We start from the raw sequence: 21,688 nt of genomic DNA, 5'->3' as shown, positions 1-21,688 counted from the left end.
CTGCCATCAGTGCTTCTGTACCTTCAATTCTCTGGGAGGGTACATGCAGGGCAGTGTCAGTTTCCCAAGTTTTCAAAGATGCCCAAACTCCAGACCCCTTTCCAGTCTCCCTTCACCAATTATATCTACTTACCTCCTGAATAGAACAGCTTGATCCCTCATACCAACAACTCCGTCCATCTCCCCATTACCCTGAAACACAAAGATTGCAAGTTTACTTATCCCTGAGGATGGAAAGTGAGGGAAAGGAACTGCATTCATTTAAGCCCCCCAAGAAGGGGACATCAAAACAGGAGTAGATATGCAAGAGATTGGCTGGAGAAGGAAGCAGGGGGATGAAGGGTGCATCATCAGATTATGGTACAGAACTGACTTTTCTGAAAGGAGAAAGGAAAGGAAGGAGGAAGCATCTTGGCCTGCAGGATACTTTTAAGAAAGATTCTGCAAGTCCATTGGAACTACTCAAGCTGAATTCATCTGTTGGAGCAGACTTGCATCACATTGAAATGGGCCTGCCTCAGCACCTGTGCTTTGCTTAGTCATCAGCTGGAAGCAGCCCTCAGAAAGCAAGACCTTAATGTGAATACAGCAGTGGATCCCTATAAAGACCTCAGAAGGAACTCCCAAATTGTCTACAATATTGGAGTTCTCCCTCTTGTTAGCAAAGGAAGTGGATGGAGAAAAGCAGACACCTTTATTCCCTATCAGTTTATGGCTGCTGCGGTCAACAAGAAGCAGATTTCACTCAGCTCACCACAAGTCACCAGTGCCAATGAAACCACACATTGCTGAAAGACCCACACACTGACAATACTTGCCTTTTGTATTCTGACACCTGTCAGAACAACCTTTAACAGATATATCTTGCCTTGTTCTGATCTGCATGAACCACTGAAAAATATACCTGTTCCCATAAAACAGTCCAATGTCATTATAAAGGCCACCAAATGTACTTCTGGGCATTTTATCAGCAGAATGTGCCAGCAGAAGTGTGTATGGTTATGTGCACCACAGCTATGAATATCCTGATGGTTGCCCATGGTAAGAGCCACTGAAGCATTAGAGGAGATGACCAACGCTGGGATGGGAGGGCATAAATCTTGTGCCTGTGTAGATGGAAACCTAAGATTGGGTGATGTGTCTTTGAAAACAAAGCAGATTCAGCCCAATGAACCTTTGAGTCTGCACTAAAGGATTAGTGAAGCCAGAGTGGCAGAAACTAAGCCAGCCAGAACATGGCAATCTTTCCCAACTCTTCAGGAGCAATTTTCTCATACACAGCAAACAGCCTAGAGTCCCATAGGCAAAATGCCCATTTGGTAAACTGAGGCAGGGGAATAAAACCAAACCTAGCACCAAACCCTCTAATACCCCCACCCCTTCCTGTATAAGCTATGGGCCACATGGCTTTCTCTTTCAGCAGAGCTATTATTATCTAGATATGGCCTGCAATATTCACTGACAACATAAAAGGGCTTTTTTAATGCAATCTTTAAATTTTCATTTGTTAAAGTTTTATTGAAGTATACTTGATTTACAATGTTGTAATAATTTCTGCTGTACAACCATAAGTGATTCACTTATACATATACATACATACATTCTCTTTCAGATTCTTTTACCACATAGATTATCACAGAATATTAAGTAAAGTTCTCTGTGCTATACAGCAGGTCCCCACTGACCCATCATTCCATATACCTCATCATGCCAATCCCAAACCCCCAATCCATCCCTCCCCCTTCCCCTCCCCACCTGTCCCCAAAGTCTGTGAGTCTGTTCCTTTTCTGCAAATAAGTTCATTTGTACCCTTTTTTTTTAAGGTTTTGTTTCTGGCAGTAAACATTGCCCCTTGGTCATTCAAATGCCTCAAAAACTGCTTTCAATGTTTGAAGTCTCTCCAAAGGTGAAGGGCAAAGCAGTATCTGTCCACACAGATAGATCAGCCCAGGGCTCTGATCAGCTCCTGGCAGAGGCCAGAGTGCAGAACTGATTAAATATTTCCCAGGGATATTTATCAATTGTGTCCCTGCGAGGCACTTTAACAAAGCACTCTAAGCTGCAAAACTGACAGCATGCTACTTTAAAGACTATTTTTGTATTTATTTAATTCCTTCATTTATTCATCGTATACCTATTTCAGTCCTGCTCCTTGCAAATACTAGGCACCTGGATACAAGGACTAAAAAGGGCCTGTTGAAATTTTCCAAGGGAGCAGTATGGTCCTAGATTAAGGTCATGGAAGCTGAAGGAAAAGGATGTGGGTGGATTAGAAAGATATTCAAAAAGACTGAGGTCTGGGAGCTCCCGTCGCGGCTCAGCAGAAACAAATCTGACTAGCATCCATAAGGACGCAGGTTTGATCCTGGCCTCACTCAGTAGGTTAGGGATCTGGATGAGCTGTGGTGCAGGTCGCAGACGCAGCTCAGATCTGGTGTTGCTGTGCCTATGGCACAGGCCAGTAGCTACAGCTCCGATTCAACCCCTAGCCTGGAAACCTCCATATGCAGCGAGTATGGCCCTAAAAAGACACACACAAAGCCCAAGGTCTATCATCCCTGACCACCTGCCATATGCCAGGCATACAGTTTGTCTTCAGCAAAGTACAGTGGGCAGGGCTTGTTTCAACAGGAAAATACAAGAAATATAGGGCTACTTGTTCCAAAAGCAGGAAAAGCTGTTCCCTTCTTCCTCACTCTCTCCGTCTCTCCAGACTGCAGCATCTTTTCAAAGGCGTACAGCCAGACTAGCAGAAGGCCTCAAGCTAAAGCTTTGTATGGAAGGAGACCTGCATCTTACTGCAATGGGCCTGGCTCAGTCCATCCCAGGTCCTGCCCTGTACCTCAGTGCCACACGCTTGCCCAGATCCCTTCTGGGAGCAGAGGGTAGCTGAAGTTGCCAGGTCAAGGCAGAGGAGCGAGCAGCTGAGAACTTGTCCTGGGGATATGGTGCGAGTGGGGGACCACCTGCCCCACCCAGCGCACTTCCATTGTTTATTGGACTTCACATATGAAACTCAAGCTCAAAGATAATTTTATTAAGACTGTCACGTCGACAGCCACAGAGTATTAAGCTGCAAGTGCAAGGCTCTTCTGAGCATACAGCTTTGGCCTTTTGCAGCTACAGGGGTCACATGCCAATGAACCCAGCTCTGGCACCAGCCACTGTGTTAGACTCAGTGACACAAAGATGAAACAGATGCAATCCCCACCCACCCACTGTGAACAGGGAGGAAACTGCGGGATACTCTTGGGACTCAGAGGGAGGTTTGACAGAGGAAGTGAGGTCTAAGTGGAGTGTAAAATGTTATTAGCTGCCGGAGGAATGGGGAATTGTCAGGAAAGGAAACTTGCAGCAGAAGAAACAGCAAATGCAAAGGTCTGGAGGTAAAGCAAGAGAATATGGGTTTATCTGGGGAACTATAACTGCTGTAGCTCAGAGTTCCTCCAATGACAATGTAGTGAGGGAAAATGAGACTGCAGAGGTAAGTGGGTAAAGGATCATGGAAAAGTTGTTAAGAATTCATTTTTAATTCATCCTAAAGGCAAGGGAAACACCCTAAAGAATTTTAAGCAGAGACATGGTCTGACTTATATTTGTACTTCAGAAATAATGCTCTGGAGGTTAAACTGGAGCAGGCTAAGTCTAGGAGCAAGGAGTCCAGCTCTGGGTTGGGTGTTTGATGCCAGGAGTGGAAACAGTCCAGGTGAGAGAAGTCACGGTAGCCTGGAGTAGGCTGGTAGTGAAAACTAAAAAAGGAAACAGACCGATGCAGGGCAATATGCTAAGTCCATACAGGAGAAAACAGTGTCATGAAAGCCAAGAAGATGGGCCTCATGTTGGGAGGTCAGCAAGCCATGTCTACCCTGCCTCACAAGAGAGGAGTCGATGTCTATGGATAAATGGCAGGGACGAAGGGCTTCAGGCAGAGGAAACTGTAGAGGTGTGGGGGTAAGGGCGGGCTGTCTCTGAGGATGGAGCTTCCACAGGGCTGGAACAGAGAGTGAAAAGCAAGACTGTGGAGAGGAGAAGTGAGAGATGAGCAGCAGTCAGACACAAAGATTCAGGTCAGTCTTTGTGCTGAAGACAACAGGAAGCCAAGGATTTAAGCAAACTTCACTATGGAAAGGTCACTTTGTCACACATGCAGAAATTAGGTTGGAGTGGGGGCAAGTCTGGAGGCAAGGAGCCCAGTTAGGAAACTGGGACCATAATCCAAGTCCAACACTGCAGTGGCCTGAATTAGGAAAATGGTAGTGGGATTGGAGAGAAATTAAGAGGGTGACACGGTAAGATCTGGTGGGCAATTGAATGCAATAGGTGAGAGAGAGGAGTCGGGGCACAGAGGATGCCCACGGAGGATGTCTGGAGACTGTGTGGGTAGTGTAGATAACGGTCCTCTGAGCTGAGAAGCAGAGGGGCTGGAGCAAAACAGGAAGGCAGGGGAGGAAGAGCTCAGTTTTTTCCATGTCCTGCTGCTGCTGCTCATTAGCCATTCAGGTGAGTTTTTTGTTGTTGTTTTTTTTAATTGAAGTATAGTTGATTGACAATGTTGTGTTAATTTCTGCTGTACAGCAAGGTGATTAGGTTATATATATACAGCTACACACACACACACACACACACACACACACATATATATATATACACACTCTTTTTAATGTTCTTTTCCATTAATGTTTATCATAGGACATTGAATATAGTTCTCTGTGCTACATAGTAGGACCTTGTTGTTTATCCAGGTGAGATGTTCAATAGATATTGGAATACATGGATCTGGAATCGGGTAAGGATTCTGGGCTTAGGAATGGGATTATCTTTTCAGCATGTCTCTGGTAATAAAACCACGAGGGGATGTGAAGTCTTTACTATCGTTCTAACCCCTAACGGGGAGCAGCTGCCTCTCTGGATAAGAAGCACCATCACTCATATGTTCAAGCAAGTACTGGGATCATGCAGCTGGGGAAAGGTTGGAATGCAAGGCCTCAAAAATTCTTTCCGTTGAGCTTCTGAGTCATAAGTCTTTTCTGCCATCTAACATTTATTTTCCTTTTCACATTATAAGAAATTTCAATTTAACTTTAGATTCAGATGTTCTCATGCCAAGACATCAAATTACATTTCCTAGAAGACGATGTGTTCTCTTATGCTATCTTTCAGGATTCTCTTCCTCTTGGGGATCCCTGTGGCACTTTTCTCATCTTATTTGTACCCTCAAACCCTTCTTCCCACCTCTCCTATCTCCCTTCCACACTAGCCCGCCTGCCCTCTCTTCTGTGTGCCCTGGTAATTCCCATCATATGTCTCTGTGACTGATGAATAGGAAGTTAATCAGAGTGCAGTCAGCTGTACCTTTGAATCATGGACTCATTTTGCGTTGTCTTAATTGAACCATCTCCCTGGGAAAGATGAACTGTAGATAACAATCAGGAAGGCTTGTGCAAAGGGTAAAGAGACGAGTCTTCTAAAATGAATATATGTCAAAGTCGGATGACGAGAACCTCAGGTTCACCTAAAATCATTCAGCCAGTTAGTCATCACTCAACAGATGTTTACCATGTGCCCCACACCACATTGGGATCTCCAGGGATTCAGGTTTGTGGCCATCTCTGCCCTCAAGCTAGTTCTCTACCTTTGGCTAGAGAAAGCTGAAGACAATTCAGGAAAGGATGAGCTTGAAGATCAGCTTCCTTGCGACACCGTAGAAAGAGATGATGCACAGAGAAAATGGCCCAGGAGTGAGAACCCTCTTAGCATGGGCTACTCTCACCTGCTATAAAGAAGCAAAGGAGATGACAGCAGACACTGGCTAGTTATTTTCCAAACTAGTTCTCTTCTTCCAGACAGAGCTACCAGCCTATGTTTCCCACTCTCTCTTGCAGCTGAATGTATAAGAATTTTGGCCACTTGATTCCATTGGTGCCAGTATATGCAGGTCAATCCTCCTCCAGTTAGAGCAATGTGACCCACTTGGAGAGCACGCTAGCCAGTGTCTTCCACTCACTGCAGAAGCTATGCCCAGGTGAGTAAGCTGATGTGCAGTTTCCATTCCCAACTATTTCCAGGAGCAAATGAACCCATTGTACTTCCTGGACAAAGGAAAGTTAAAAAGCAGAGTCTTCAGGCAATAGAGCCAGGGCACTTTTTAGCCTTTCTCAACGTCCTGCTTAGAAATCTTCGATTATTCAAAATCAGAAAGGACAGGGGTCAAATTCTACTAAAACTAAATTCCAGTCAGTGTCTGCACTCAGGAAGAACAATTAGCGAAGACAATCAGGCACTGTTTATCCTTCGATCACAAGGGAAAAAAATTTATTGGTTACCTTCGGTAAGTCTATGTATCACCATTCTAGATGTCAGTCCCAGAGAATACTAATTTAGCTTGGGCCCCTGCTCTGAATTGCAACCCAGCTGATATTCAAACATACATAAACATCATCATTTGCTAATAGTGGCTAATGGCTTTAATCACAGAATAAAACAAATCAATAATTCACCTTAGCAGAAGTGCAACTTGGATTCAAAAATAATGAATTCACTAATGGTTCTTGCTGCCATTAGTACATACATATCGAAGTATATATGTACCCATTTCCAAGCAGCTAATATATCCATAAATTATTGGATTATGACTCTAATTTTGATATGAAGGTGGGAAATAAATGGTACATCCAACTAGTTTTCTCTAATTCATTAAGCAAACTACAAGCTTACATGGAAAACCATTTATTTACCACCCCTAACCCCATTATACACCAGGTCTGTGCCAGAAGCAGGTGGTAGAGAAGAGTAGCGACATTAAAAGAAAAATAATGCCAATCTTTCTCAAATTCTTTCGAAAAATTGAAGAGGAGAGAACACTCCAAAAACTCATTTTACAAGGCCATCATTACCCTGATAACCAAGTCAGATAAGGACGTTAGAGGAAAACTATAAGGTAAATCCCTGATGCATACAGATGCAAAAATTCTCAACAAAAATGCTAGCAATCTAAATTCAAAGCACATTAAAAGGGTCATACTCCATGATCAAGCAGGATTTATTCCTGGGATGCAAGAATGCTCCAAATATACAAATTGATAAATGTGATATACCACATTAATAGAATAAAAGACAAAAACCATGATCATCTCACCAGATGCAAAAAGCACTGTACAAATTCATTATCCTTTCATGATAAAAATTCCCAACAAACTGAGTATAAAAGGAACATACTTCAACATAATAAAGGCATCTATGACAAGTCCAGCACTAACACCATACCCAACAGTGAAAGTTTGAAAGCCTTTTCTCTTAAATCAAGAAGAAGACAAGGGTGCCCACTCTTACCACTACTATTCAAAATAGTTTTAGAAGTCCTAACCAGAGCAATCAGATAAGAAAAAGATAAATAAATAAATAGCATCCAAATAGGAAATTAGGATTAAAGTTGTCTCTGCAGATAACATGATCTTGCATGTAGAAAATCCAAAAGACTCTGCCAAAAACTGTTAGAACTAATAAATTCAGTAAAGCTGCAGAATACAAAATCAACGTACAAAAATCAGCTGTGTTTCTATATATTAACAACAAACTATCTGTAAAAGAAATAAAATAATACCATTTATAGTACCGTCAATAACAATAAAATACTTAGGAATAAGTTTATCCAGGTAGATAAAAGATTTGTACATTGAAAACCATAAAATATTGATGAAATATAAATGAAAAGATATTCATGGATTCCAAGAATTAATATTGTTAAAATGGCCCAAAGAGATACTACTCAAAATCATGTATTGATTCAATGCAATCCCCATCAAAATTCCAATGGCATTTTTCAAACAAATAGAAAAAAAAAAAAAATCCCAAAATTCATATGGAGCCCAAAAGACCCTAAATAGCTTAAGCAGTCCAGGTAAAGAACAAAGCTGGAGGCATCACACTTCCTGATTTCAAACTATGTATACTACAAAGCCATACTAATCAAAACATTACGTTACTGGCATAAAAAAAGACATTCAGAACAATGGAACAAAATAGAGAGCCCAGAATTAAACTCATGCATCTACAGACAACTAACACTTGATGAGGGAACCAAGAATACTCAATAGAAAAAGGATGTTCTCTTCAATAATTGGCACTGGGAAAACTGGATTTTCACATGCAAAAGAAGAAAATTGGACCACTATCTTACATCACTCAAAAAATTAATTCAAAAGGGATTAAAAACTTAAAAAATATGGCTCAAAACTATAAAACTCCTGGAAGAAAACGTAGGTGGAAAGCTCCTTAGCACTGGTCTTGGCAATGATTTTTTGGATATGATACTAAAGCACAAACAACAAAAGCAAAAATAAACAAGTGGGACCACATCACACTAGAAATCTTTCGCACAGCAAAAGAAATAATCAGAAAAAATGAAAAGACAGCTTATGAAATGTGAGAAAATATTCGCACACCATATATTGGATAAGACTTTGATATCCAAAACTCATACAACTCAATAGGGAAAAAAAGTAATCCAATTAAAAACTGGGCAAAAAATCTGAATAAACATTTTTCCAAAGAAGACATACAAATGGTCAAAAGGTACATGAAAAGGATAATGGGAGAAAAAAGAATGTATACATGGGTTACCATGCTGTACGGTAGGGGAAAAAATGTACTGGGGAAATAACAATTAAAAAAAGTTAAAAATCATCTGGGAAATGCAAAGCAAAATTGCAATGAGATATCAATCACCTCACATCTGTTACTATAAGTATTCTCAAAAAGACAAGAGATAGCAAGCACTGGCAAGGATCTAGAGAAGAGGAAACATTTGTGTATTGTTGCTGGAACTATAAACTGCTACAGAAAACAGTATGGAGATTGCTCAAAAAAATGTAAATAGATCGACCATATGATCCAGCAATTCCACTTCTGAGTACATAAAGGAAATGAAGGAACTATTTCAAATAAATACCTGCAACCATGTTCATTGTAGCATTATTCACAATAGCCAAGGTAAGTGTCCACTGAGGCACGACTGAATAAAGAAAAGGTTGTGTTGTGTGTGTGTGTGTGTGTGTGTGTGTGTGTGTGTGTGTGTGTAATATTATTCAATCATTAAAAAGTAGGAAATTGCACAATTTGCAACAATATGGATGGACCTCAAGCACCAAACTAACTGAAATAAGTCAGACCAAGAAAGACAAATATTGGATGATCTCACTTAACATATAGAATCTTAAAAAACAAAACTCATAAAAATAGAAAGTAGATTGATGGTTGCCAGAGGCTGGGAGGTGAGGAAATGGGAAAATAATGGTCAAAGGGTAAGAATTTCCAATTATAAGATGAATAAGTTCTGGGAATATAATTTACAGCATAATAACTATAGATAACAATATTATTTGTATACTTGAAAGTCCTGAAGAGAGTAGCAATTTTCACACCACAAAAATATAAATAAGAAAAAAAATACAAACAAAAAAACAATTACTATGTAAAATGATGGATGCATTAACAAACTTTCTGTGGTAATAATTTTGCAAAATATGCATATATCAAACCATCACATTGTATACCTTAAACTTACGCAATGTAATACGTCAATTATATCTCAATAAAGCTAGGGAAAAAACTGGTTGGAATCAAATCCTGGAGAATTTAGAATGAGATATATGAGAATTTATTGCATTTGGACACATAAAGTGCCATTGCCAATTTAAATTTTAGGGAAAGGGCTGACATTATCAATCTATGTTAAAGTGATCAGTCTAATGTAGAGTTGAGAATGGATTCACTAGGAGCAGCTCTGGAGTCAGAGAGGCCAGAGCCATAGTTCTAATAGGAGCAGCAGGGATGGAAAGGAGGGGACAGGTTAGGGAATATTTAGTAAATGATGCTGTAGGACTCGGTTATCACTGGCTATAGGGAGTAAGAGCGGGGAGAAACTCAGATAAGCCTATGTGTAAGAAAGGTAAACCAGGTCACCATAGCTGACATTCAATGTCATTATGATGGAAACATTCCATGATGACATCTTGACAGACAGGTACTTCATATCATAGTGACAGACAGGTACTATCTATCACAGTGACACACAAGTATACCAATTATTATGTCAGGGACTCCATGTCATAGTGACAGATGTGACATCTTTTGCATTGTCTTTATAGACAACCTACCATGGCATGACCATGGCACACATTTATTAAGTCTTCATCACACAGATACAATGGGCCGACATTAGAGAGAGAAAAGCAGTAGACACGTAAAAGTGGTGAGACAAATTCACTGCGCCATTGTTATAAGTGAGCTTGATAGCTTCACTCTTAATGAAACTGATAAAGCTAACTGATGGTTATAAATGATAGAGAAGCTTTGCATTTTGCTCAAACAGTCTTGTCAACAAATTCTGAGACCTCTTCTCAGAAGTCCTGTGATAACTGGTGTTACCATTATTTGGTGCCATCTCTCCATGGAGGCTGCAGCAAAAAGAGAAACTAAGGAAGCTTCTCTAGAAGGGACACCAGTATTTTTCACTACTATATTTACTCTGTTGTGTTTTCCGGATATGATGTGGCATTTATATATGCCAAGCACCATTTTTTTTTAATTTGGGGGTTTTCTGTTGTTGCTGTTCTTCTCTAAACATTTTCATATGTGTGAACTATTTAATAGTTTTAAAAACATTCTTACTGTATGAAGACTTTACATAGGCTTTCAGTTCCCCCTGAAAGGCAATAAGCTGATGGAAGTTTCTTTCATATATGTATATATTTTATTTTCTGTAGTACCCACAGCATGAGGAAGTTCCCTGGCTAGGGACTGAACTCCCACTAAAGCAGTGACAACACCAGATCCTTAACCTGCTGCATCGCCAGGGGAGCTCCAGTGTTTTTCCAGCAATGATCTCTGCATATGCACATATATACAGACACACATACACACCCATGCATGTATAGTCATACACTCTACAGCATGCAAAAGTCACCAGGCCAGAGATAGAACCCACACCACAGCAGTGACCCAAGCTGCTGCAGCCAAGCACCATTTTTTAAGTGCTTTTACTTGATCCTTACAACAATCCTATGAAGCAGGATTATTATCTCCATTTTACTAGTGAAGAAAATGAGACACAAAGAGGCCACTGAGGCTAGAGGGTGGTGACTGAGATTCAAATCCAAGCAGCCTGGTCCAAGTTCTTTTTTTATCCCAGGATCCAAGCTCTTAACTTCTACATGAATGCTGCCTCTGCATCTGTTGGGATGCTTTTAGTTGTGAGTAACAGAACTCATCTAAAACTGGCTTAAACATTAAAAGGGATTTATTTGGCTTCTGTAACTGAATTAGGTGTGGCTTCAGGCAAAGCTTGATTCAGAGGCTCAAGGGATATGACCAGGACTCTCAAATTCTGGGCTAAAGTTTTTTGGCCTTGGCTCCATCCTCGGCAGGCTCTCCCTAATCATTACCAGAAGGCTCCCCACAGTCCCTGAACATACTTTCAGGTTCTAATCCAGAGGAAGAGAGAGGCCCACCTACCTGGTGTCTCAAACAAAAGTCTTTGGGTTGATTCCTGATGACACTTGATGACCTGAATTGGGTCATGGGACACTCAGCAAATTAATCACTGTGACTAGTTGTTGGGAGGATGGTGTGGTGACAATGAGGTTCACTGATCTAGTTAATCAGTGCCACACCTATAGCTGGAGATAGAGGCAACCCCTTCTAAACTACATCCATAGAAAATTTCCTCTTGGCAGAAGAAATGGTGGGACTAAGTCCTGAGGAGGCAACCAATAAATGTCCATTATACCACCTTATCCCTACCACATAGATTAGCCTGTGGCCCAGAGAAATGGAAAGTTTGCTCTTTGGATGGGTGGGATGGATGGATGGATGGATGGATGGATAGTGGATAACTAAGTTGATGGACAAAAAACTCATTATTAGGACAGAAAAGCTACACTGAGACATTTTCCAACCCTCACAAACTCCAAATTAATTACCAAGAAGAGTTACATGGATCATGGGACCAGAGGTCAAAGGGCTAACTGACATGTTTTCCTCCAAGAACTCACAAATTTGCCCAGAGCCTCTTCAGTGATTATGACTGAGCTGTTGGTTTAGGTGATGCTTTTTGGCTCTTGAATTTGAGACAACAGTACTTATTTGCATCTCTTCAGGATTCTTAGTGAGTTCAGCTCTTCTGGGATTCACAGGTTATAACATAAGCTCAACTGTCTCCATCCTTGAGCAACTCTGGTCTTTGAGGACATCCTATGGAGAAATATCACATTCCTAACTCTACTTAAAAATCTTCTGGATCTGGCTTAGGTGTGTTTAAAATGATTTATTCTGGAGCACTTGGCATGTCATTGAGGAAGGAAAACATGCGGCCCATTAAAAGGAGAACATCGGACTTTCTCGCTTCCAGCAAGGTATATGAAAAATCAGAACTCATTCCATCCTGGCCCCCTTAAATAAATCAGTCCACCTGTGCAAACTGAGCCTAGAAATGATGAAATGCCCTTGCAGGTGTGTGCATTTGAGTAGCCCTGCTTCTCTGATGTCCCTCTCCCACACCCCAGCACCTTGACTCCCATGGTCTCCTTGGAGCTAACTGAAGGACAACACATTTAGACTCAATTGTCCACTTTGGCTCCAACGGCTCCTACAAGAGACAACTTACCATACTGACACTTCCACTTCCACTCCCACCCTAGGTCCAGAGGGACCTGAGGTCTGGTCTATGTCCACAGCTAATCCATGCCTTAGGATCATAGAAAGCCATTAAAGATTGTACAGTCAAACACCTAATAGTACAGCAGGAAAATACAAGAGGCCAAAGGGAAAATAACTCGCCCAGAGTTACAGCTGGATAAAAGCAAGGGCCAGAACTGAAGTCTTTCAATACCCCAGCCAGGGCTTTGTCACAGCACTACCCTGGCTTTACAGACCTGGGTTGCAAAATGGCCATCACATGCCTCACCCTATATACTTCTGGAGGATCCACATGTGTCTGGATATGTATCTATATGTGTGCCACACATATAGGAGAGCGGCATGATGAAAACAGAAGGCCTGGGGACCTTCAAAGAAATGGACAAGGGCAGAGCACCATCATCCCTTAAGCCTGGCAATTTCCCACCTGCTCCAAGAGACCATTCACGGGAAGAATGGAAAATATGACAGTCCATTTCTGTGACAGGAACATAGAGCTACTCCTACTGAAAAGCTAAAGAAATTCAACACTCAAAATGCAGATTCCTAACTCCCTTCCCCTCTTCCCACAGACTGCGCTTTCTGTCCCCCCGAGTAGTGTTTTAATGGTCAGGCAAGCAAGAACCAGGGGTCAACAGCTAGAGAGATAAGGTGAAATCTGTCATGGCCTTTTCTTCAGTGTCTCTGCACTTATTTAAAAGCCATTTCATTAAATTTAAAGCCCAAGACACTTGTAACTATATTGAAAAATCAAAGTCACTTAGGAACCTAGAAAATGGAAATGTCTAGAAGCTGGTTTGGAGAAAAGTACAAGGATGGAAAATGGTCTCCAAAGCCAAGGTTATTACTAGTTTTTCCTGGTCATTCCAGGAGATGCAAATCTTTCTAGAATCATCGTTAATTTCCAGGGGCCATCTGCCCACCATGCAGTGGGAGGAACAGATGACTGAGGCTAATTGGACAGCAGGAGCCAGCCACAGCTTATAGTCTCAGGAATGCCCCTCCCTGGACAAAGACTCACAGTGTCCTGTGTGCACATCCTCTCCTGCAATTGTTGTCACTCCCTAGAGACTGGGGCAGAAGCTTTACCTGGTGCTCAGGACACATCGTTTACCATGTGTGCTCCAATCCCAGCCACACGTCCTCCCCCTTCCTGTAAACTCGGAGACTTTGTTTGTAAGACCTTAGTCTGGCTGGGATATAACTTTGCTGTGAGTACATACATCTTATCTCACCTTAAGCCTAAACCCTTAAAAGGTAGCCTGTCCATCCTATTATCTACTTACTCACCATGCAGTGCTAGGACACAGAACACCCAAACAAATGAATGAACAAATGAAGCTTTTGTCTAAATCAAGGCTCCACTTCACAGGCAGAGATATTTCCAGTCTGCACTTGAAGTGTCTTTCATAAAGTAGGGATCCAATGAATGTCTGTCTACTGAAATGTTGGATCAGCCCTTTCTTTGAGAAATTCACCAGATGGATCAATGTGATCCTTGCTGAGAGGCACATAGTCTGTCTATGAAAATCCAGGGCAAGGATGAGCAAAGCCAGTCAGAAGCCCCTTGTCAGGTAGGAGTCACAGTTTGTATTTCCAAACACAGGGAAAGGAAGCAGTAATATCTGGTCAATTCTAAAGTAACATCAGGCAATTAAAATCAGGGGGCCTAGTGGAAGGTCAGAAGTCAGCAAAGCCAAATTTCCAAACAAAGTTGGAATACATGTGAAGAAGCAATGCTTAAAATCCCCCAAGATGAAAAGAGCTGAAGAATGATGTTGCAGGAACTCAGATTTAACTCAGCAAGCGACAGTTGAGCAAGATGAGTTGTGAGCTGGGCAGTGAGACAAGCGGATGAGCTCATCCTCGGGCCACCCACCATCTGACCCAACCTGCTGTGGACGAGCGAGGTGCAAGCTCAGACTGGCTTTTTAAAAGGTGGAGAGAAATGGATGTGACCCGGCTGACCCCAGGGTTCAGAGCAAAGGCTTACTTGGACATCTAATGCAGCCGGTTCCAGATAAGACCTAGTTTTGAGATGGGGTGGAGGGGGAGGAAGCCAAAGAGGAAGGATAGAAATGCAATTTGTAAAATCTTTGTATTGTGATAAAAATCCAATACAGTTGGACTCAGTGAGGGCTTGAAATTCCATCAGTTCTATGAACCATTCCCAGAGTGCAGGGGAAGGGGCTGGGTTTTACCATGTCAAAAAGTCAGCAATAAAAGAACTGTCCTGCAGTCCGGGCAGCACCAAGCTGACATTTCAGCCCAAGATGCATTCCTTTTAAGGGCCAGGATTTTAAAGAATGTGCTTTTCAGCCGCTCCCACGAGCTCACACAGGCAAAGCCGAGGCAGAAGGAGCTGTGTGCGCAGTGAGACGTGTTTTTCTCATTACCCTCAGATGCCTTTCAAGCCTTGCTCACCAATTCCTCCCTCCTGGCACTTTTCCCAGGCAGGGGGCACTTGGCTGGAGGGCTGTTGAGGGGAACACACTTTGGAAGGAAGGTGAAAGGAAATGTTTTCAGGTCTAGCTATCCTGAGGACTAACTAAGGCTCATCTGGGTCAGTTTTGTGATGAATGTGTGTGTCAAGCAGAGGATGCTGTCCTGCCCCCAAAGTCCACAGATCTGCCCTCCGATGTGTAAAGAGCTCAGATGTGAATGTTGCTTGCAGTGACCTGGCAGGCATGTGTGCATTCATTGGTTCATTTACCAAATTTATTTAACAAACATCTCTCAAAAAAAACTTCTCTTTACCCAAATATACACAAAGGAAGCAGCGTCAGTCCTGCAGCCACATCTCAAACAGTCACAGAGCAACCACTTGTGATTTTTTCTGGTCACCCGCTGCAATGCTTTGCTAACCTCTGCTATAATCTCTTCCTGGGGTAAAAGAAGGGGACTGGGCGTTTTGAAGACTACAGATGACCAAGTCCATATTTTGATCCTCTCAGCCAATCAATCAATAAATAGAAATTGGACATCACCTATGGGTCTACAAATCAGAATATGCTTCTGGTTAAACCAGAAATATGGGTTGGGTATATGAAATTTTACTTTACAGACATGTTTGACGAGGATGTCCCAATGCAGAAGACTGGTCATCAAAAAGCCAAGGTCATCTCAAACCTTCTGGGCACAAGAGAATCTTCAGAATGAGTTGATTGGTGAATGTTTATTTTTATTGCTCAGTTAAAACTGAACTTCTGCATTATAACAATAGGGGTCCATTTTATCTTGAGCTTTACACTATTCAGCTACAGAGATGAAAAACTCTCCAGGTAATTTGACAAGTGATTTCTGCATAGATACCAAAATTACATACAGTCTAAGAAAGATTGCAACTAGCCAGGATGTCTTAAAAGCCCTTAATCTACTTAGTAGAAGTTCACACTAAGGACAATGTCCACAGCATATGCATTTTTCTAGTCTCTGAGTTATGGTGTACACATTATTTGCATTTTATAGTGCAACAACAGTTCATATCCGTGCAGCAGTCATTCCCACTCAAAGTTATACGGCTTTTGAGGCAGACATGCAATTTTTTAGTCTTTGTTAAGAGAATTTTGGATATAAAAAGACACCAACCATGCTGATAAACAGATGCATCCACACACATATAACAAAAATAGGGTTCTTTGTGACAACTCTAAGATCAGAAATTCACAGTATTAGAAAGGATAGCCAATGCCCATCACTATTAGATAAGCCTCCACCCAAATCAGGCATCAGTAATGTTTCCTCAACTATATTGTGAAGATATGACAGAGTATGAGATATTACTAGGTGTTAGGATATTAAGAAAGTGATAATGTGGGTCTCTTAAAGACAGCATATATATGGGTCTTGTTTTTGTATCCATTCAGCCAGTCTATGTCTTTTTTTTTAATTGTTTGATTTATTTATTTATTTATTTATTGGTCTTTTTGCCATTTCTAGGGCCACTCCCACGGCATATGGAGGTTCCCAGGCTAGGGGTCGAATCGGAGCTGTAGCCACTGGCCTACGCCAGAGGCACAGCAACTCGGGACCCGAGCCACGTCTGCAACCTACACCACAGCTCACGGCAACACCAGATCCTTAATCCATTGAGCAAGGGCAGGGACCGAACCCGCAACCTCATGGTTCCTAGTCAGATTCGTTAACCACTGCGCCACAACAGGAACTCATGTCTTTTGGTTGGGGTGTTTAGCCCATTAAAATTTAAGGTAATTATTGATATGTATGTTCTTATTGCCATTTTATTAGTTGCTTTGGATTGGTTTTTGTTAGTCTTTTTTCCTTCTTTCTTCTCTTGTTCTCCCCTCTTCTGGTTTGATGACTATCTTTCATTTGTGGAATTTTTGTTTCCTATTGCTGTCTTTTCTTTTCTGCCTAGAGAAGTTCCTTTAGTATTTGTTGTAAAGCTGGTTTAGTGTTGCTGAATTCTCTCAGCTTTTGCTTATCTGTGAAGGTTTTGATTTTTCCTTCAAACCTGAATGAGTGCCTTGCTGGATAGAGTAATCTTGGTTGGAGGTTTTTTCCTTTTATCACGTGAAGTATATCATGCCACTCCCTTCTGGCCTGCAGAGTTTCTGCTGAAAAATCTGCCAATAACCTTATTGGGTTCCCATGTATGTTATTCGTTTCTTTTCCCTAGCTGCTTTCAAATTTTTCTCTTTGTCTTTAATTTTGGTCAGTTTGATTAATATGTGTCTCGGTGTATTCCTCGTTGGGTTTATTTTATACGGTACTCGTTGTGCTTCCTGGATTTGAGTGAGTGGTTCCTTTCCCATGTTAGGGAAGTTTTCAGCTATCTTCACTTCTAGGGACACATACAAATAGAAAGTGAGAGGATGGAAGAAAATATTTCATGCAAGCAGGGATCAAAAGAAAGCTGGAGTCACAATACTCATATCAGACAAAGTAGACTTTAAAATGAGGAATATTTTAAGGGACAAACAAGGTCATTACATAATGATCAAAGGATCAATCCAAGAAGATGATATAACAATTTTAAATATCTATACACCCAACACAGCTTCACCACAGTATATAAGGCAACTGCTTACAACCTTAAAAGGACAAATCAACAATAACACAATCATAGTGGGGGACTTTAACACCCCACTTATATCAATGGACAGATCAACCAGACAGAAAAATCAATAAGGAAACACAGGCCCTGAAGGATGCATTAAACCAGATGGACTTAATAGATATTTATAGGACATTCCATCCAAAAACAACAGAATACACATTCTTCTCAGGTGCACATGGAACATTCTCTAAGATTGATCACATCCTGGGCTACAAGCCCAACTTCAGTAACTTTAAGAAAATTGAAATCATATCAAGCATCTTTTCCAATCACAACACTATATGACTGGAAATCAACAACAAGAAAAAAATCTGCAAAAAACACAAACACGTGGAGACTCAACAACATGCTACTAAACAACCAATGGATCACTGAAGAAATCAAAGAGGAAATTAAAAAATACCTAGACCCAAATGACAACAAAGATACGACACTCCAAAACCTACGAGATGCAGCAAAAGCTATTCTAAGAGGAAAGTTTATAGCAATACAAGCCCATCTCAGGAAACAAGAAAAAGCTCAAATAAACAAGCTAACTTTACATCTAAAGCAGCTCAAGAGAGAACAGACAAGACCTAAAGTTAGTAGAAGGAAAGAAATCATAAAGATCACAACAGAAATCAATGAAATAGAAACAAAGAAAACCATAGAAAAGATCAATAGAAACAAAGAAGACCATAGAAAAGCTGGTTCTTGGAAAATATCAACAAAATTGATAAACCCCTAGCCAGACTTATCAAGCAAAAAAGAGAGAAGACTCAAATCAATAAAATTAGAAATGAAAAAGGAGAAGTAACAACAGACATCACAGAAATACAAAGGATCATAAGAGACTAATATATGCAACTATATGCCAATAAAACAGAAAACCTAGAAGAAATGGACAAATTCTTAGAAAAGTACAATCTTCCAAGACTAAACCAAGATGAATGGACCAATCACAAGAACGGAAATTGAAACTGTGATTAAAAAAACTTCCAACACACAAAAGTCCAGGACTAGATGGCTTCACAGGCAATTTCTATCAAACATTTAGAGAAGAGTTAACACCTACCTTTCTGAAACTATTCCAAAAAATTGCAGTGGAAGGAACACTCCCAAACTCATTCTATGGGCCACCATCACCCTGATACCAAAACCAGACACAGATACCACAAAAAAAAAGAAAACTATAGGCCAATTTCACTGATGAACACAGATTCAAAAATCCTCAACAAAACACTAGCAAACCACATCCAACAATACATTAAAAGGATTATACATCATGATCAAGTGGGATTTATCCCAGGGATGCAAGGGCTCTTCAATATCCCCAAATCCATCAGTGGGATCCACCACGTAAACAAACTGAAGAATAAAAACCATATGATCCTCTCCATAGACGCGGAAAAAGCCTTTGACAAAATCCAACACCCATTTCTGATAAAAACCCTTCAGAAAGTGGGCATAATGGGAACCTACCTCAACATAATAAAGGCCATATATGACAAACCCACAGTGAACATCATTCTCAATGGTGAAAAGCTGAAAGAATTCCTGCTGACATCAGGAACAAGACAAGGATGTTCACTCTCACCACTACTCTTCAACATAGTTTTGGAAGTTCTAGCCATGGCAATCAAAGAGTAAAAGAAATAAAAGGAATCCAAATTGGAAAGGAAGAAGTAAAACTATCACTATTTGCAGATGACATGATACCATACCTAGAGAACCCTAAAGACTCTACCAGAAAACTGTTAGAGCTCATCCATGAATTTGGCAAAGTCACAGGATACAAAATTAATACACAGAAATAGACAGCATATCTATACACTAACAATGAAAAAGCAGAAAATGAAATTAGGGAAGCAATCCCATTTTCCATCACATCCAAAAGAATAAAATACCTAGGAATAAACCTAACTAAAGGGACAAAAGACCTGTACTCTGAAAACTATAAGACACTGATGAAAGAAATCAAAGATGACACAAAGAGATGGAAAGATATACCATGCTCGTGGATTGAAAGAGTTAATATTATCAAAATGACTATACTACCTAAGGCAATCTACAGATTCAATGCAATCCCTATCAAATTACCAAGGACATTTTTCACAGAACTCGAACTAAATATTTTAAAGTTTGTTTGGAAGCACAAAAGACACAGAATATCCAAAGAAATCCTGAAAAAGAAAAATGGAGCTGGAGGAATCAGGCTCCCGGACTTCAGACTATACTATAAAGCAACAATCATCAAAACTGTATGGTACTGTCACAAAGACAGACATACACATCAGTGAAACAGGATAGAAAGCCCAGAATTAAACCCACGCACCTACAGCCAACTCATCTATGACAAAGGAGGCAAGAATATACAATGGAGAAGGGACAGCTTGTTCAATAAGTTGTGCTAGGAAAACTGGCCAGCCACATGGAAAAGAATGAAATTAGAACACTCCCTAACACCATACACAAAAATAAACTCCAAATGGATTAAAGAGCTAGATATAAGACTAGACACTATAAAATTCTTAGGGGAAAACATAGGCCAAACACTCTCTGACATAAATGACAGCAACATCTTCTCAGATCCACCTCTTAGAGTATTGACAATAAAAACAAAAATAAACAAATGGGACCTAATCAAACTGAAAAGTTTCTGCACAGCAAAGGAAACCCTAAACAAAGTGAAAAGACAACCCACAGAATGGGAGAAAATCTTGCAAGTGAATCGACTGACAAGGGATTCATCTCCAAAATTTATAAACACCTTCTGCAGCTCCATACCAAAAAAACAAGCCTATCAAAAAATGCGCAGAAGATCTAAACAGACGATTCTTCAAAGAAGACATACAGCTGGCCAAAAAACACATGAAAAGATGTTCAACATCACTCATTATTAGAGAAATGCAAATCAAAACTACTATGAGGTACCACCTTACACCAGCTAGAATGGCCATCATCAAAAAGTCTATAAACAATAAGTGCTGGAGAGGGTGTGGAGAAAAAGGAACCCTAGTACACTGTTGGTGGGATTGTACATTGGTGCAACCACTGTGGAAAACAGTATGGAAATTCCTCAGAAAACTACAAATAGAACTCCCATTTGATCCAGCAATCCCACTCCTGGGCATCTATCCAGAGAAAACCATGACTCGCAAAGACACATGCAATCTGATGTTCATTGCAGCACTATTTGCAATAGCCAAGACATGGAAACAACCTAAACATCCATCGACAGAGGAGTGGATCAAGAAGATGTGGTACATATACACAATGGAATATTACTCAGCCATTAAAAGGAAGGAAATACTGGCATTTTTACCAACATGGATGGACCTAGAAATTATCATAATAAGTGAAGTCAGCCATACAATGAGACACCAACATCCAATGCTTTCACTGACATAATGGAATCTGAAAAAAGGACAGACTGAACTTCTTTGCAGAACAGATGCTGACTCACAGACATTGAAAAACTTATGGTCTCCAGAGGAGACAGTCTGGGGGGTGGGGGGATGTGCTTGGGTTATGGGATGGAAATCCTGTGAAATTGGATTGTTGTGATCATTATGTAACTACAGATGTGATAAATTCATGAGTAATAAAAAAATTAAAAAGTTAAAAAATAAAAATAAATAAAAAAGAAAGTGATAATGTGAGAATGTGAGAAAAAAGAATGTATATGTACATATATATATATATGACTGGGTCAATTTGCTGTACAGCAGAAATTGACACAACATTGTAAATCAACTATAATGGAAAAAATAAAAATCTTTAAAAAAAAGTATTCTGCCAACTAACTTTGGGAAAACCATAGATTGAACCAAATACATGGGCATTTTGTTTGTTGCTTATTTATTTGTTTTTACCACTGATCTTGAAGGAGCTTCATTTATTAATCTAATGCAAACTGTGAATTCCAGGATGGGA

The 21,688-nt window shown here is 40.5% G+C and overlaps 1 protein-coding gene across 3 annotated transcripts in view; it reads right to left on the bottom strand.

The window, feature by feature from the left end:
- The window catches only part of LOC102165540 (uncharacterized), a 1,338,477-nt gene that overhangs the window by 1,220,054 nt on the left and 96,735 nt on the right, over nucleotides 1–21,688 (bottom strand). For all 3 annotated transcript variants that reach the window (XR_014842477.1, XM_085019942.1, XM_085019941.1), the window contains one exon: nucleotides 134–192. Coding sequence is in view for 2 of the 3 variants with exons in the window: in XM_085019942.1 (XP_084876068.1) it covers nucleotides 159–192 (34 nt within the window). In the remaining variant the exon portion in view is untranslated. The remainder of the gene's footprint in view (nucleotides 1–133; nucleotides 193–21,688) is intronic.

This window comes from Sus scrofa, chromosome 3, assembly GCF_054392235.1.
Source record: "Sus scrofa isolate SSC_HxYL_T2T_F1_AM1 chromosome 3, Sscrofa_HxYL_maternal_Yorkshire_Landrace_v2.0, whole genome shotgun sequence".
Lineage (NCBI taxonomy): Eukaryota > Metazoa > Chordata > Mammalia > Artiodactyla > Suidae > Sus > Sus scrofa.
Note: the sequence above shows the minus strand (reverse complement) of the source record. Positions and strands in the feature narration are given on the sequence as shown.